Source organism: Heliangelus exortis, chromosome 1 (assembly GCF_036169615.1).
Source record: "Heliangelus exortis chromosome 1, bHelExo1.hap1, whole genome shotgun sequence".
Lineage (NCBI taxonomy): Eukaryota > Metazoa > Chordata > Aves > Apodiformes > Trochilidae > Heliangelus > Heliangelus exortis.
The window spans coordinates 13,813,468-13,830,568 of record NC_092422.1 but is presented as its reverse complement, the minus strand read 5'-3'; the positions used below and the strand labels follow the sequence as shown (position 1 = coordinate 13,830,568).

The following is a 17,101-nucleotide window of genomic DNA, read 5'->3' as shown; positions in this document are numbered from 1 at the left end:
AGCCTGCTGTCAACAGGATAACCTGTCTTTCTGTTGAAAACTGAGGTAAAGAAGGTGTTAAATACCTCAGCCTTTTCCTCATCTTTGATAACTATATTCCCACCCATGTCCAGTACAGAATGAATGTTTTCCTTGCCCCTTCTTTTGCTATTGATGTATCTGTAGAAGGATTTCTTATTGTCCTTCACAGAGGTAGCAAGATTCAGTTCATGTAGTGCTTTTGTTTCTCTGATTCTCTTTCTACATGACCTGACTAAACATCAGACATTTCTCACCCTTAATGCTCACAAGCTTTAAATGCTTCATGCAAGTAACAAGTCTACCTCAGCTTTTATCAGAGGCAAGTGAACAGAACAGATAAAGAGTGATGACACTGAAAAACAGTTATAAATAATAAAATCGTAAGTGTTCACAATATGACAGGATTTTGATGTAGAATTGATAGCTCAAGTGCAAAGGAAGCTGAACTTTGTCACTATACCCAAAGACTCGCCAGGTGATCAGCTATAAAATTAGGACACAGGAGGACAGTGACATGCCCCACACCATCCATGTGTAGAAGCCAATGAAGAAACAACAGTTTTCCTTGACTGCTAAGCCAACACCCTAGCCCTGTGGGCAAGCCTTCTCACTACCATTCTCCTCAGAGTCTTTTTAAGCCACACACTCCTCAGAGATGAAACTCAGCAGGCAATTTTCTTTTGAACTCCAAACCAAAAAAAAACCCAGCTGGCTCTAGGAAAAACAAAACTTGAGGTATCGGTCCTGATGTACACTGAGTAAAGTGTATACTGGTCCAGCATGTTCCTTTGTAGTAAGTAAGAACAAAATACCTTTGAAGTGGGATGCCAGGAGCTGATCAGTCCACCTACCTGCTGGAAGAATGCTGCTTATTAGATTCTGTGATCTGATGAATGCTAGCTTACTAGAGACAAACCTGGGCAAGACTCTTCCAAAATAAAATGCACAGCTGTGGACAGGACAGGAAAGGTCTGTCTGCTCACCTGGCTGTTAAGAGTATCAAATCTTCCTAGCTAAGTGCCATCAACAGCCGTAGAAACAGAACTTTTCTCTCTAGAAATTTCTGATAGTCATGAGGATGTTGCCTTCTTCCTTGGCCAGTAAACTGCTCCCATGTTTCTGCTGTCATCCCTACATGTTGAAATGGCAGTTCAAAAATTGATTAGCACTGCTTTCAGCAATTCCTATTTGGTTTTGTGAGCAGCTGTGAAACCAGAAGACTGTCGGGTCTCATTCTGTAACTGGCTTCCTGACAAACTCTGTATTAGAAGCAAGTAAAATAGAAAAATGGAAAACCACAGTGAAGACCAGCAGACTCATTCACTTGGAGCAGCTAGAAAAATTCCTGTGCAATTGCATATCCCTTTTCCCCAAAAAGTCTCAATAGGAACACAATTCCCAGCATTAGCTTATGTTTTTAAGTGACTTAAGTTCTGTGAGCTCTATACTGCTGCTCTTCAGACCTTCTCACTAAAATTTCTGTAGCAACTATAGCCCACATTGTACAAGAACATCCATGTTGGGCCTAATCCAAAAGTCCATTTAGCCCAGGCACCTAGCCTAGGATGAAGGACAGAACCTGTTACTGACAGCAGCCCATTTAGTGACATTCTATAAACTTTTAAATAAAGCATCATATATCCACATACAGACCCCCAAAAAAGTATAGCAGATGAATATTCATTTGGCCTCTAAGTACCTCAGGGATTTCCAGATTTCCTAAGACAGATTCTGTCTCCTTTCTAGGTGCCAAGGCTTTATCTGTCTTTTAAGTATTTCCCAGTCTCTCATTGAACCTTTGAAAACATTCAGCCCCAACAGCATCCTTGGGGCATGGTCTCCCACTGGTTCTATTTGTCCTAAGTCAACTAAACACAGTAACAACCAGAAGTTTACAGTTCTATGAAGTTATTTGCCCAGGAAGAGACAACCCTTCTATGGAAGTCACCATTTACTGTGGAACTGTTAAAGACAAAGTTTTCAAAGAATTAGATTTCAATTTCTGAACATAAGCCATCCTTCACAGAACTACTGATAAGACATACCTCTGGAACTAAATATTTATATAACACTGTAACTTAACCAACTTAATTTTAAAAGCCTGTGTGCACGTCTCCATTTTTTGCAAGTTTTTACTTTCTCAATATATCATTTTTGTCATGAAATGTCTTGGACGCAAAGCAGAACTCACTGCTGGCAGGTAGAAGGCAACAAAGAATAACAAAAGGAAAAACATAGTATTGATTCAAGCTATGCTGGGATACAGAGTGAATCTATCGGGTCTCTACAGTTTGAGACATAACTGTAAAATAAATGCAAATAAGGCGGTATTTTATCTTAAGATTAATGCATATTAAAGGACATCTGTATCTAGATATTAAAAAGTATGCACTATCTAGGGACTGGAACAACTCTGTTCAACAGCAGGTCTCACTGAATACAAACAGTGATCTCTAAGAACCACCCCTATCTTTCTGTGTGAAAGCTGAAATTTATTCCTTAAACCACCATCACTGTGATGCCAGTACTTTTTAAAATTATACCAAAATACAAAATTTCCCTGAAGTCCACCTTTGCTCTACAGAATCGGTAAAACTTACAAAAAACTCTAGTAAAAATGGGGCAATTTCTGCAGATGAAGAAAGAAATTAACATGATTGTCATGCAGTTACTAAGGAACTCAAGTTTCACAACCTATCACAACGTAGTGTTGGCTGTACACAAAGCACAACTTGTAGCATGGTTACACAGAAGAGAAATCTGCAACTGAAATGAGCAGGATTGTAATAGAAGGGCTAGAATTTGTAGTTATTGGCATATCCCTCCCTATCCTCCCACTCCCCAAAGTGGGAAAAAACCTTAGGAGTTACAAATTCAAGTGTCTACTTTCCTACTAACCTTTAACATGGCAGCCAGCTTTACTTTGAGAGGCAAGAGAATTACCTTAGATCTACAAACTTTCACTGAGAAGCCCAATTCTAAACTGCAGTGTACGAGGGAAGACAAAAGATGACAAAGACAGGTTATCTGCTTAAAAGCTCATTCTCTCATGTCTGTGCAGAAAAAGCTTAAGTAAGCAGTACGGTCAAGCACAATTCAGGAAGTAGAAATATCTGTGGAGAACGGAAGTATACACATAGAATTATTATCCTATTTTATCTACTGTAACCATTAAACAAATAGGCACTGTCTGCTTTCAAATTTGTAACATTACCTCCGTAAGATATGCAGAAATTTATAAGACAGGTTCCTCAGAAGACAATATAATGTTATTACTATTTTTTTTTTTTAATTTATTTATTTAATTTTTTCTCTGTAGGAAAAAAAATCAAGGCAGAATAACATGGGTTTTCCTCTAGTACCTTTAGGGAATAGAGTTGTTAGAAATACACACACAAAATCAGAACAGTCAAGACTAATTTTTATATACACGTTGCATATTTAGAAGTAGCAGGATTGTTTTCTTCCCATTATTGATGTGAAGATGTAGCACTTATCACAGAAGTTTAACCAGCAAATGCACACATACAGCCCAAACCATTTTAGTTCATTACACATAGTAAGAGAAGTGCACTAAGACTGAAACAAAAAAATCTCAAAGCACCAAAATAAGCAAGAAAAATATCCTCACTTTTCACATACTGATGTCCTCCTGTAAAGGTTGTATGTTTACTAACACTCATTAAGTAGTCCATTCACAAATCATTCTGGGAACAGATGAAGCTGGTTCAGATGCCTGTTAAGTTTCCTTACAGAAACAAAACTTGCAGCAAAATAACCTAGATTATCATCCACTCTTAGCCACCTCAAGGGGTGGGATTTCTTAACAACAACCCAAACATCTCAACCTCATGCTAAACTCTATCTTCTCTATTTCCAGTTTTTGGTTTAAATATTCTTTTGACTTGTCTTCAAGCTTACCACACCTTACTTTCCCTGAGCTCCAGTGACACTGGTTACCCAGGAAAGACAAAGGTTTATCTTCAAGTCACAGCCAACAGCTCTGACAGTTCTGTTCTCTCCCTGATCAGTTTGTTTCTTCTTAATTCTAGCTAATGAAGGCTTCCAGTGGCTTTCAAAACAGCTCCTAAAAATCTTCTCTCTTACATTTTACCACAGCAATTTTAAACACAAGCTCCTATGTCAGTCTGTAATTAAGTATACCAGAACAGGTACAGTAACTTCTGATAAAGGGCCACAACCAATTAGCACTATGCAAGGATGAACTATACAGAAATGAAAGCATTCTCCCTTGTGGCATTTTGGCATTTTTTTGCATGCCAGTGACCTCCAGCTGTCAAAACACTTACACTTGGTTTTTCCCAATATCTTTTGTGCAAGGTTCTCAAAGCACTAAGGCATGTTGCACTGCCAGCAATATTTCATAACATGAAACTTCTAATTAAAGGTATCAATTTCCCAGATCCTTGGGATCAATATCCAAATTAGAACATTAAGTAGCCTTATTTTTAGGAAATTAACACTCAAGATTTCAGCTCTACTGTGCTGAAGTGGTACACAGTTCCTTGATTTTTCTGTTTCTTTCATTCCCTATGAGGCCATCAAGAAAGCATAAGCTACCATGATCTCATCAGTAAAAAGCAATAGAATGAGGCACAGGAAACTTTACTAAAATAATAAACATATACTCATAATTTAAAGTTAGTACACAAAAATATGCCAAATGAGGCAGCAGAAACAGAATCATATACAATAAGTGCAGGTTCAATGTTAAGTCAAAACAGACTTCTGTTAAATGCAAATAAGATGAAAGAAAGCAGGTGCAACGTAAGAGCCAGTTCCAAGTCATACTCCCTCAACAGACTTAAGCTTAACACAACTCAGGATACACCAAAATTCTGATTTCTTCATACACTTTATCAAATTCTGAGGAAAAAAATTTAAGAGATTTTTTCATATTCAATAAAGTAATACCTGTTAAAATAAAAATAAATACGAGTTCTTTGAACACTTAAGAACTGTCTCAAGTCACAAGAGAACAAGAGCCATTTAGAATATAACATCTTAACTGCATGAGCAACAAATCTATGCAGGAACCTTCGGTCACACACTTCAGTCAATTACATATAAATTCTTAATTTTCATTTAAAATAATCCACAAATACTGACTGCCAAATTCTATCTTTTTATTTTTATCTCTCAGAACTAATCAGGTTTGTTTGGTTTTTTGGTGTTGTGTTTTTTTGTTTGGTTTTTTTTTTTGGGGGGAGTGGGGGAGGTTGGTTTTGGTTTTTTTGCAAAGGACCTTTCATTTCTTTCTAAGCACATAGGACATGAACCCAGCTTCCCTATCATCATTTCTTCCTCTTAATTATTGGTACAGTGGAAGCTTTGAGGAGCTATCTTAAAACACAGAACTTATGTCAATATATGTCAATATTATTTATATCAACAAGCACCTAGTTTTAACATAAACAAGTTAAGACAAAAGACAAGACAGACCAAGAAATTTGTTTCCTTTCTCCTATTACCTGCTCTTCAGAAGTGACTGCAAAACCATGTCATCTGTTGCTGCAGGTTTCCTGGGGTATATTTACAGAAAAAATAATCACAGACATTCCAACTTCACATCAGCCTGCGACCTTAATTGCTCTGAATCATGACTTCCTGAACTTCTACAGGACTCCTTTTCAGGATAATCCAACCTTCTGGCCCAGCCAACAAAAAGTTTAATTAGCTTTCCCTTATACCCACTCATGAACAGCAGAGTTTGGTTATGCCTGTTAATCTTTTGGTATTGTCTGCACCATAAGAACTGCAGCATGAAACAAAACTGCCTAAAAAACCAACAAAAACCAGCACCAATAACCTTTGTGAGATACAGCAACAGCAGACATAAAAAATGCACAATCAGATAGTGAGAAAATAAAACAAACCTCAGCGACAGACAGAGGTGACAAAGCAGAGGCATGAGCAGAGCAGTCAAACTTAGCATTGCACTGGATTTATCTGCCTGCTCTCTGCACCAACAGGACAAGAGAGCTCTGAAAACACACAGCAGAGTACACAACAAGAACAAGCACACTTTACTGCTGTCTTGTTAGGGTCCCCTCAGAACAGCTGAAAAACAATTTATCTTCCAGGAAAAGATACCAGGCTTCCTCAGCTACAAGAATAATCACAATGACACAGGATTTTTAAAATGATAGGAAAACAAAAAGAAAATCAAAATGTCTCTGCCTCTGAACAAGATATTCCTGCTGTTTGCTTTATTCATTTAGAAGACTGGAAAAATGAGATGTTCAAAACAAATGTAGGAGATGCATATGAATGGGAGTATACCAAGTCCAGTAATTGAGCAAGGGGAAGCAGAAGAACCCTGCAGAAGCACCACAGCTTTAATGTAAATTGACCCTCATTTATCTGGTCTTCACTAATTTAACAGCACATTCAGTCAGAAGAAACTAGAGAAAAATTTTACTTCTTTAAAGGTCTGAATTATCTATTTGAAAAATAAATACACAAATCAAAGAACTACAGGGTATTTTCTATTGACATCATAAATATTAAATAAAAATTCTCTCACTTCAAGCATCAGCCTCTTGCTTGATGCACCAGGTATCAAGAAATTTGAGGTTTAAAACCAGATAACTAGACAGACAATTGTGAGATTTGGTTTCACTCCCCCTGCAATTAAAATACCTACTGGTCTCTTAATTTGCATCATCTTTTTCATAAACACAAATTTTGCTTACCTGATGCAGAGTTCATTATGTTCTGCTGCACAGAAGGACTGGTGGGAGCTGTAACATTCATCTGGGAAAGCATGGCCTTCCTAGGATCTTGCCATGTTGTTGTTTGATCAATGTGACTAAGACAAAACAAAGTGAGAGTTAGGACAGTCATGCATTCACAGCAATGACCTGCTAGGAAAGAAAGTTGAACAAAAGGTTAAGCCTGCCACCAATAGCTACATTCAAAATCAAGCAAGAACTCTTTGGATTCTTCCCAAGCATCAGAGAATGATAAATTCTTAAGCCCTTACTCTGGCCACCACCACCACCTTCCCAAGAAACAGCTGTGGAGATCAGAGCGAAAGCAATGGTGCGGTTAACACTCAACATGAGTATCATGATCTAGACTGTTTTACCATAACTAAATGCTCTCCCCTTGAACTAAGCATTCATTATCTTCCTTTTCTCATTGATTAGTTTCTTGTAATTTTTAAATGTGACTTCAGCGTCTTTCAAACCAAGCCAGTTATGTCTGGAATCTCAAGCACAGGCCAGTAATTTGGCCTGTTGAATTAATATTCAATGCCTAAAGAGTTGTAATGAACTTGGAGTGAGTAATCATTAGTGCTCCCGAACTTTCTGTGCATAGATCACATCCTTGGATTATTTAATGGACCACTCCCCCTCACCACTGGCAACTGAGCAATCTCTCAGTGGTAGCTGCAGGAACCAGTCACTAGAGCAGTGTTAGGAAAGAGATGTGTACCTCCTCTCAACTTCATGTGAAAAGACCACGATGAATATCAAGTAACTTAACTAGCCCTCTGCAGAACCTCAATACAAAACTTTGGGATCTTAGATTTATCTGTTTTTTAAAAACTGGAAAGCACATTTGGCACTGTCATTCACAAAAGTATTCCATTCAATAAAAATACAAAAGTGCAATGAATGATTACTTCACTTTTTGAATATGTGATTAGCATGTTTTGCTAACAAACACAGATTACTCATAACAAGCATCAACTTTATCTGGATGCCATTAAACAACACTGTTACAAGAAGATGTGAGCAAAAATAAAGATCCTAATAAACACAACATTGACAACAAAGCTTGTTACTGGCTATTTAAAACTTTTATTAAATCATATTCAAATAGTAATCCATTATAATCTAGTGCATCATTAAGTTGGTACCAGTCATTCCTTGTATTAATATTCCTTAAAATTACTTTTTTGTGAATTACATGGAATGCCCATTTTCATTTACTGCAACAAATCCAAAACATGTAAAGCTCCAATATAAACATTATTGGTGTCTGACTACAAAACTAGGTACTCCAACATTTACTGCTTTGTAGCCATGACTTGCATTCTGTTGTGCATGTATCTTGGTGGAGCAGTGTGCATTTTTATTGAACTGTTATCTATCAGGCTGCATATTTTCCATCCTCTCGTCGGGATTAAATAATAGCTGTGCAGCAACTCTACCAAATTCACAGTTTCTTTTATTTTAAATCATAGTTAGTCTTGGGAGCTGGTACTGTATTATTTCAGATGCACTAAAAGAATATATAATTCAAATAGGGTGACTTCAACACCAGCATCTTTGTGGATGCTGACATCTGACCCTGTCATCCTGCTCTCCACCAATGAGAAAGGAGCCTAAAAAAGCACTGTTAAGATGCAATTCATTTCATCAGTTTAAGGCACCTATTGAACATGAGTCAGGCCTATTTTCTCCTTCAAGTAGGGAACCTAAGTTAATTAGGTCAAATACTGGCATTAGAAGAGATGAGTTCAAATTTCATTTATGTATTTGCATGACCACAACATCTAAGAGCTCTGATCATAAATTAAGACCTCATCAGAAGTCAAACTGGATGAATGAAACAGAATATTATTTTCTCCCTGCCCTAAGAAACTAATTGCTACGCCTAGAAACTTACTAACGAAACCTTGACTACAATTAATAAAAATGTGCTCCACTGAAACAGTTAATGCTTTTAAGGTGTTCTTCTATGTTCAAAAAGTTGATACTTTTAGAATACTAAATTTTGCAAATATTTAATAATTTCAAACAAGTGAGATAAAGACCAGAAACAAATTCAGAAGGTCATAAAATAAGGAAGTCACCAAAATTCTACTTGCGTAGAATTTTTTATTGCGCTCCAATTGTTGAAGGGATTTTACATTATAAGGTAGAAGGTATCACAAAGTGGCTTTAAAAAAATTTTTTTTATGATATGTAAACTTTACATTCTCTAAACATGCATAAATAAGCCATTCCAGATCAAAGAGTTACAGACACACTGTACCAGGGTCACAAAATATGACGGACTCTTATTTTTACAAAAATATAGTAGTAAACAAAGCTCTACTTTGCCTGCATGTAGCAACTACTGCCAGTTTTCCCTTGTGTACAGGAAACACCCCATTAACACAGCATTCATTAAAATGGTGTCACTGTTGTTTTAAGTTTCCACCACACAGCTCATTTAATACAGGTCCTACCTACTAAGCACACTGAGTCTTTGGTTGCATCCATTTTCAAATATACAGCTCCACTGAGAAACATGTCACATGCAACAATACTTCTTTATTCCTTTTTTTTCCCATTTATTTTTTAAACAGGACACAACCCACTGAAGATTGCCTCATAGAGACTGGACTACACACATACTTCATATTGGTGAATATTTTTTCACTTTTTATTGCCAGTTTTGCAAAGCAATGAAAGCAGGTAAAGATAATACAGATGTATAAACACTACACAATAATGCTTCACATGATATGTGTTTAAATTACAGTACCACCATGTGCTGCCCCTCCTCTTTATTCCTGATTTGGTTTATTTGCTTGGCTCAGTTCTGGGTACAGTGAAAACTGGGAAAACACCACTGTAGCCATGACTGCACTGTTGTTTATTTCCATTTACCTCCTATAAAAATCCATGTAATACTGTGCACTTATAAAATGTCTACCTGAGGTACACATTTTATAGCATTTGTTTTATATGCTATTTGACTGAATAGTAAGAAAAAGAAAGAAAAAAATTGTCTCACTACATTACAGAACCATTCTTGCTGTTAACTGTAGGAACACACTGAAACAACATTCACTGGCTTTTCCAATACCTGAATACAGGCCAGGTGAATGGATTACAAAAGAAGCAATTTTAAAAGTACTTCCAGTTTTGAACACAAGGATGATGTTACTGATTCCTCAAGACTGCTGAAGGATACCACACCAAGCACAGGTAATGTTCGCAGGGAGCTGTTAACACTGACAACATATTTTTGGCAGCAGCTCCCAACTTTTCCCTAATGGAATATCACTTGAGAAAATTCAGCATGTGCCTTACTTTACCAACTGCACTCCAACCAGTAGTCTTCTTCAAAAGCACAAACTCACAGAATAAAAGTCTTAAAATAAACCAGCTGGTTACTTTAAAATCATACTGAAGATTAGCTTGATTCAATAAGGCAAACTCATTGTCTCCTCCCATTCACCTCTGGGCTTCCTGACCTGTGTATCTATTTCCCCAACACCTTTCTCTTCAACTACCCTCAAACCAATTAACCTCAAGTCCTTACAGGTATCTTAGCTGCTCCAGGTCCTGAGTTTCTGAATACTATATACCAAGAAACCACCAAAAATGCATTACAACAGATGAGATTTTATCTGCAACTTCCAAATCACAGTTCACTAATTTACAAAAAAGGCAAAGCAGGCAACCCCCCACTTACATCAATGAAATGTTCAAACAAATCCTAGTAGTACAGAAAGGAAGAAATTCTTAATTTTGTTTGGTGTCTGCAGCACATGCACTAGGGTAACTTACAACAGTACTCTGTATTTCTCATTATCAGTTTAAGTCTGGAAACAGGACATTCTCCACAGGTAAAGAACTTTACCTCTATTTTGAGTAGCAGCACATAAAAGGTCTGAATGAATGTAAGAACTCCAACACCAACCCTACATTATCTTTCCCTGCAACAAACAGATTTTTCCATAGCTGCTGCATTATGTGACAACTGCTCTAATCCTTCCATTTGTTATCTTCTTTTTCACATGACCTGAGCCATATCTTCAAGAAGCACTACTGTCAACCTCAAAATTAAAAGAAAAATATAATTAGCAGATTATATCAAATTACTGGAACCCATAAATCAGCCATTATATTTAGCACAGTATTATTAAATTAAACTTTTACCTACCCATGAACCAGAATCACAGCTCTGTACTGTGTGCACAGAACAAAATGAAAGAACAGTCTTGGAATAAAATTCACTGATTCTGGGACAATCAAGTAACGTGAGACACTTTCTATCACAGAATAAATTCTCAGATCCAATATCTTGTTATATGACATGATCCACTATTCATGTATGTCTAGGTACAAGCAAATACTTGTTAAATCAGACAAATGCCATAGAAACTAAGCAAAGCAATTTAGACTGTACCATGAATGTAGGTCTGTGATATCTTAAGACCTTAGAAAGACAAAGCTAAAACCCCCAGAGCATGCTAAACATTTGTTAGCAAACTTATGTCAATTCTGGTATCAAGAAGAGTGACTGTTCCAAGTCACACCACCCTCCACTGAAAAGCACTATCAAAGTGCTGTGCGTTAAGAAGAATCAAGCTGCCTCTTCTCACTCATCTCCATGTTTTACAGTCATATACAAATGATTTACATATTGACAATAACAATTTTAAAGCATAGAAAAATGTTCTCATTTTATGCATAGAGTATTTCTGCAGTTACTAAGAATCAGAATTTTTAACTGAAGGAAATATTTACTGGCATTAAACACTATCACATGCCTGAAGCTTTGTCAGATTCAATTTCAAACTTAAAGATTTTGGTGGTTTGGTTTTTGCATGGGTGGAGGCATGTTAGAGTGAGGTTTTTTGTTTGTTTTTTGGATTCTTTTAACACTACAGTGGAAATAAGCAAGAGATCCAGAGGGGGAAGAAAGTTTTTATTACTACATATTGAAAATAACTTTTAGATGCTAATATACTAATAAAACCATTTCTAAAAGCAAGCAACAGATCTGCCTTTGCACAAGGTGCAATCAGTACACCTTCACATTTGTACTCCTGTTGCTGCACTGAAAAGACATAAACTGTGTTGATGAACCGTGTCAGAAGGAATTAACACACAAAGGACACTCAAATCACCTAAAATGCTTTGAGAAAGGCTCATCCATGAGGCCTTATTTATTGCAACTATTGTGCCCTTGTTGGTACACACACCTTCCAAGGTATGTTCAGAACTTCATTTGTACAGAATTCTCAATCATTACAGAGCCGTAATTATTTCTTCCCTTTTTTTGCCTTTATTAGCATAAAGTCACCTTACATTTGGTGCATGTCTGCTATGACGTTCATAGTGAGACCTTTCACAGTAAAGCATCTGCTCAGAAAAGGTATAATTAACAGCAGCAAGTCAAAAATTGTCAGATTATTTCACTAAACTGTGTACCAGAAATGCGCCATTACGACAGAAAGCAAACAACAGTAAAAGGGTACTTTAAACTAAGTTATCAGGTAAATGTACTATGTGAAGTTCATGCAACAACAAAAACCTAAGGAGGTCTGATTTACACATAAGAGAAAAGTCAAACATTCTGAAAGACAAGTTGTTCCTCACTATAAAAACATCAAAATAAAAAAATTACACAAGTATCTCTCAAAAGTGTAATGGTTGTGTTTTACCATGTAGACAGGTCATATCTCTGTGAGAACATTATTTCCAGTCTCTAGTGCAGCTGAGATGGCTAGTCTGAATTTTGGCTCTCAGATGCTTGTGACTATTTTAGGAATTCAGTTGAAATCTTATTTTATTAAAACCAAAACATAAACACACAGCACTGACCATATCATAACAGACCTAACAGAACTGTCAACTTGTCAGTTTGTACTTTTTGTGTAGGGGATTGATTGAAAAGTCCCTGTGTAAAAAGAAGCAAGCACACATATGAAGCAAAACCTAATTATTTTCTAAACTTTACGTGGAATTTCAGGTTTTCCTTAAACTCATTCCCAAGCATGAACTGTTCCACTGACAAGTGTGTCTCCTGTGATTCCCTTTTACCTTAAATGAATGAGATACAGATTCTGGTAAAACCAGACAGTTTCCTCAATCCACATAGTGCACAGTTTTCTGAAAAGTTTTCTTTTTTATTTCTTTTCATCTGAGAACTATAAAGATTAGAAGAATCATGAACAGAGTAATTTTCTCCTCATAAATGCTACTACTGAATTATTTTAGAGCTATGACAAGTATGCTTTGGTAATCCGGACTTAATATACATATTCTGAAAGTCAGTTCTCCCTGTGGCACTAGAAGAAGCTCAGAATTTCTGCTCCTGAAAGTACAATAAATTGTCTTAAAAAACAAACAAACAAAAAAAGAGGTCCTGGAGCAGGTCCAAAGGAGGGCAACCAGGCTGGTGAAGGGACTCGAGCACAGGCCCTATGAAGAGAGGCTGAGGGAGCTGGGGCTGTTCAGCCTGGAGAAGAGGAGGCTCAGGGGAGACCTCATCACTCTCTACAACTCCCTGAAAGGAGGTTGTAGCCAGGTGGGGGTTGGTCTCTTTTCCCAGGCAACTCTCAGCAAGACAAGAGGGCACGGTCTCAAGTTGTGCCGGGGGAGGTTTAGGTTGGATATTAGAAAGAATTTCTTTACGGAGAGGGTGATCAGGCAATGGAATGGACTGCCCGGTGAGGTGGTGGATTCTCCGTCCCTGGAGATATTTAAAAAGAGACTGGATGTGGCACTCAGTGCCAGGGTCTAGCAACCGCACCGGTGGGTCAAGGGTTGGACTTGATGATCTCTGAGGTCCCTTCCAACCCGGCTAATTCTGTGATTCTATGATTCTATGAAAATGAAACAAATAAACGAAAAACCCACAAAAACAAAACCACAACAAAACTCGAAAACAATAGGGGAAGAACAAAAAAAGGCAAAAAAAAACCCCAAACAAATAAATTTCAAACTAACCCTTAGCCAAATCAAGACCAGAGCTGGAAGCAAATTGCTACAAAGAGCAGCAATAGGTGGAAGGTCAAGATCAGTCTGACATGGCAGATGGACTAGGGGACCCCACTGGTGAATTTTCCACACTTAAGTGGGGCAAAAGAAAGTTTAGAGTGTAAAAAGTCTCAGTGTGAGCTGCTCTGACTACTGTGCTCAGCAACTGGAGTGTAGCATGCAGAGATTTCTGCATTATGGCTTATGCTGCTCTTAGGATATTACACACAATGGGGTGGATTCAGGCTTGTTCAAGGGCTGAAGCTGTAACATTCTTTGTGAGCCTTTTTTTCTTCCCTATTCAGGGGATTTCAAAAATTGGAAAAGATTAGAACATGAAATTAAGTCTTCAGCTATATGATTAATCTTTAATTAGGCACCGCTGACTTAAAAGTGAAGTATATTTCTTTGCAGACTTTGTAACAAAGTCACAGATTTATACCTTAAGTAGCATTAAGGGGAGATACAGGTTAGACATTCAGAAAAAATTCTTTCCTGTGAGGACAGAGAGACATGGGTATAGGCTGCCCGGGGAAGCTGTGGATGCCCATCCCCAGAAGCATTCAAGGCCAGGTTGGATGGGGCTTGGAGCAACCTGATCTAGTGGCAGGTGTCCCCATGGCAGGGGGGTTGGAAATAGGTGATCTTCCCTTCCAGGTGAATAGGTGAATCCCTTCCAACCCAAACCATTCTACAATTAATACATTGCTTAAGAGGACACAAATTTCAACTCGAAGAAGCAACATCAGAGAGAAAAACATGAAGGGGAAATGAGATAAATTTGTTAGGAATTATCACTACCCCCAAATTCAGTCCTCCATGAACACTGCCTTAAATTTGCACCTTCCTTAAATTACAAGAGATAACACACTTAAAGGGGCCCAAGATCCTTGAAGGACTTTCCAACTGTTTTTGTAAATAACAAATCAAACAAAAGGAAAAGCTATTGATCACCCTGCAATGGAATCTTGTCTGCTAAGAGATGACACTCCATTTGGGAAAGCACAGTGTTTCTACTTGTCATTTCTATATTAATTGCAGTATTTCCCTAGGCTTCAGGATTATTGCAGGGTAATATATACAAAAGCACACAGCAGTGAAATCAGTAACTTCTTATCTGACTGTTTCCCAAAAACGTCAGAAAAAAAAAATGCTAAAATTCATAACATAGCTCCCAAGGACAACAATATCTCCAGGCATGGCCTAATTGCCTTGAGAAATAGAAACATAGGTAGAAGTTCCTGAATATTGCTGCAATACATAATTTGGCTGTATTTTTCATTCTTCCATACTTTTTCTTCTGCTTAACAGGTCTTTATGTTTAAACAAAGCTTGTGTTGGACTACTCCATCCATGCTAAACTACCTCACCAAACCATACCACAGGCATACAGTGACAAAGAGCACACTGGTGATAGGACATCAGTCAGCTCTATGGTACATGCACCTTGCAAAAGTATCCCTTAAAATCAACATGCAATTGCTCAGTGTACAACCACATTTTGTACCACAGCAGGGGTTCCGTTATTTTTGAGATAGAACACAAGCAAAACATATAAGAATGGTGGCCACAAACATCCTATTGACCAGGTGGGAAGAGAGTGTCAAAGCTCCAGCCCCATAATTGAAATATGAAAAAGAACCATATATGTTTTTGTACATAATTACAGTCTCAGCAGAAATTATTCAGCAAATTAATGATTTGAATCTGAGCTAGAACAAAAAAGCAAGGGGAACTTTAACATCTTATGTGTCTCTGACAAAAACCTCAGTGGTGCAGAAACAGATTTTGCACACAGTCACTAAGCATCCAGAAAGTTCTACAAATCCCTCTGGAATTTATTCCAAGTGGTTGCAGCTTGAAAGACACTAAGAGCTACCAGAAATCCCTGAAAGCATGGCCCATAGAGCTGTGGACACTGATACATTAAATAGTGAGTTTTTACAGATACACAAAATCCAGAATTTAACATTAAGGTATTGAAAGGCAGTTGTCACTAGCACTGGCCTGCATGCAGACAGTGTACAGTACCTACTTAAGCTTCTATACATACATACACTTACTAGTCTGATTATAAACAATTTGCTGTTTTGAAGTTGCAGAGCAGCACTGCCCTTCTTAGGTAAGCACTCACAGAAGGTTCTCACTTTGGAGTGTGTAATGCAAAAATGAACCATGAGCAGCAGGCAGTCTGTAGATCACAGAATCATAGAATTGGCTGGGTTGGAAGGGACCTCTGAGATCATCAAGTCCAACCCTTGATCCACTACTGCTGCAGTTCCCAGCCCATGGCACTGAGTGCCACATCCAGTCTCTTTTTAAATATCTCCAGGGACGAAGAATCCACTACTTCCTGGGGCAGCCCATTCCAATGTCTGATCACCCTCTCAGTAAAGAAATTCTTTCTAATGTCCAACCTAAACATCCCCTGGCACAACTTGAGACCATGCCCTCTTGTCTTGCTGAGAGTTGCCTGGGAAAAGAGACCAACCCCCCCTGGCTGCAGCCTCCTTTCAGGGAGTTGTAGAGAGTGATGAGGTCTCCCCTGAGCCTCCTCTTCTCCAGGCTGAACAGCCCCAGCTCTCTCAGCCTCTCCTCATAGGATCTGTGCTCGAGTCCCTTCACCAGCCTCGTTGCCGTCCTTTGGACCTGCTCCAGGACCTCGATATCCTTCCTGAACTGAGGGGCCCAGAACTGGACACAGTACTCAAGGTGTGGCCTCACTAGCACTGAGTACAGGGGCATGGCTAAAAGAGGAGATGAAGGCATGATATGATGTCAAAGGTTTGTCAAGGTAGCACCATTTTTTTTACAATGTACTCTTGAAACAACTGCCATTTGTCAAAGGAAAAATGGAAGTAATAACATTATTTTTGTATTTAACATTCCCCTTCCTCCTGTCCCTCTTCTGATCCTTGCACTCAAGGACCTCATCTAGAAAAACAGGGCTTAGAATGGTTTTAAATTTATTCTCAAAAATACGATTAGTGGATTCCTCTGTGGATTTCCCTAATAAAATAAGATTATTCTCCTAGTTTCCAGGGAAAAAAAAACCAACAAAAAACCAAAAAACTAAAACTCTTACACTCCTTTTATCAGTTCAATAATTCAATAATTTCCTGAACTCCATAGATTACTAAATACTGTGAACATACTGTATCACTAGATACAGTATGATACAGTTTAATTTTACTTTAAACTTGCCTTCTCAGCCCCATGTAAAGAAAACTTTGGGGGCAGGGTGGAGAGAAGTGGGAGGTTAAGTAGTTTGTATCCCGTGGCTAACTCACTCTGCATACCCAGAATTCATTTCCTTTATTTCAAATGAAAGAGAGGCTAATGAA

General features: G+C 37.9%; 1 protein-coding gene across 8 annotated transcripts in view; it reads right to left on the bottom strand.

The window, feature by feature from the left end:
* YAP1 (Yes1 associated transcriptional regulator) overlaps window positions 1-17,101 on the bottom strand; it is a 93,863-nt gene that overhangs the window by 39,756 nt on the left and 37,006 nt on the right. For all 8 annotated transcript variants that reach the window (XM_071734400.1, XM_071734407.1, XM_071734403.1 and 5 more), the window contains exon 3: window positions 6,738-6,853. In XM_071734400.1, the coding sequence (XP_071590501.1) occupies window positions 6,738-6,853 (116 nt within the window). The remainder of the gene's footprint in view (window positions 1-6,737; window positions 6,854-17,101) is intronic.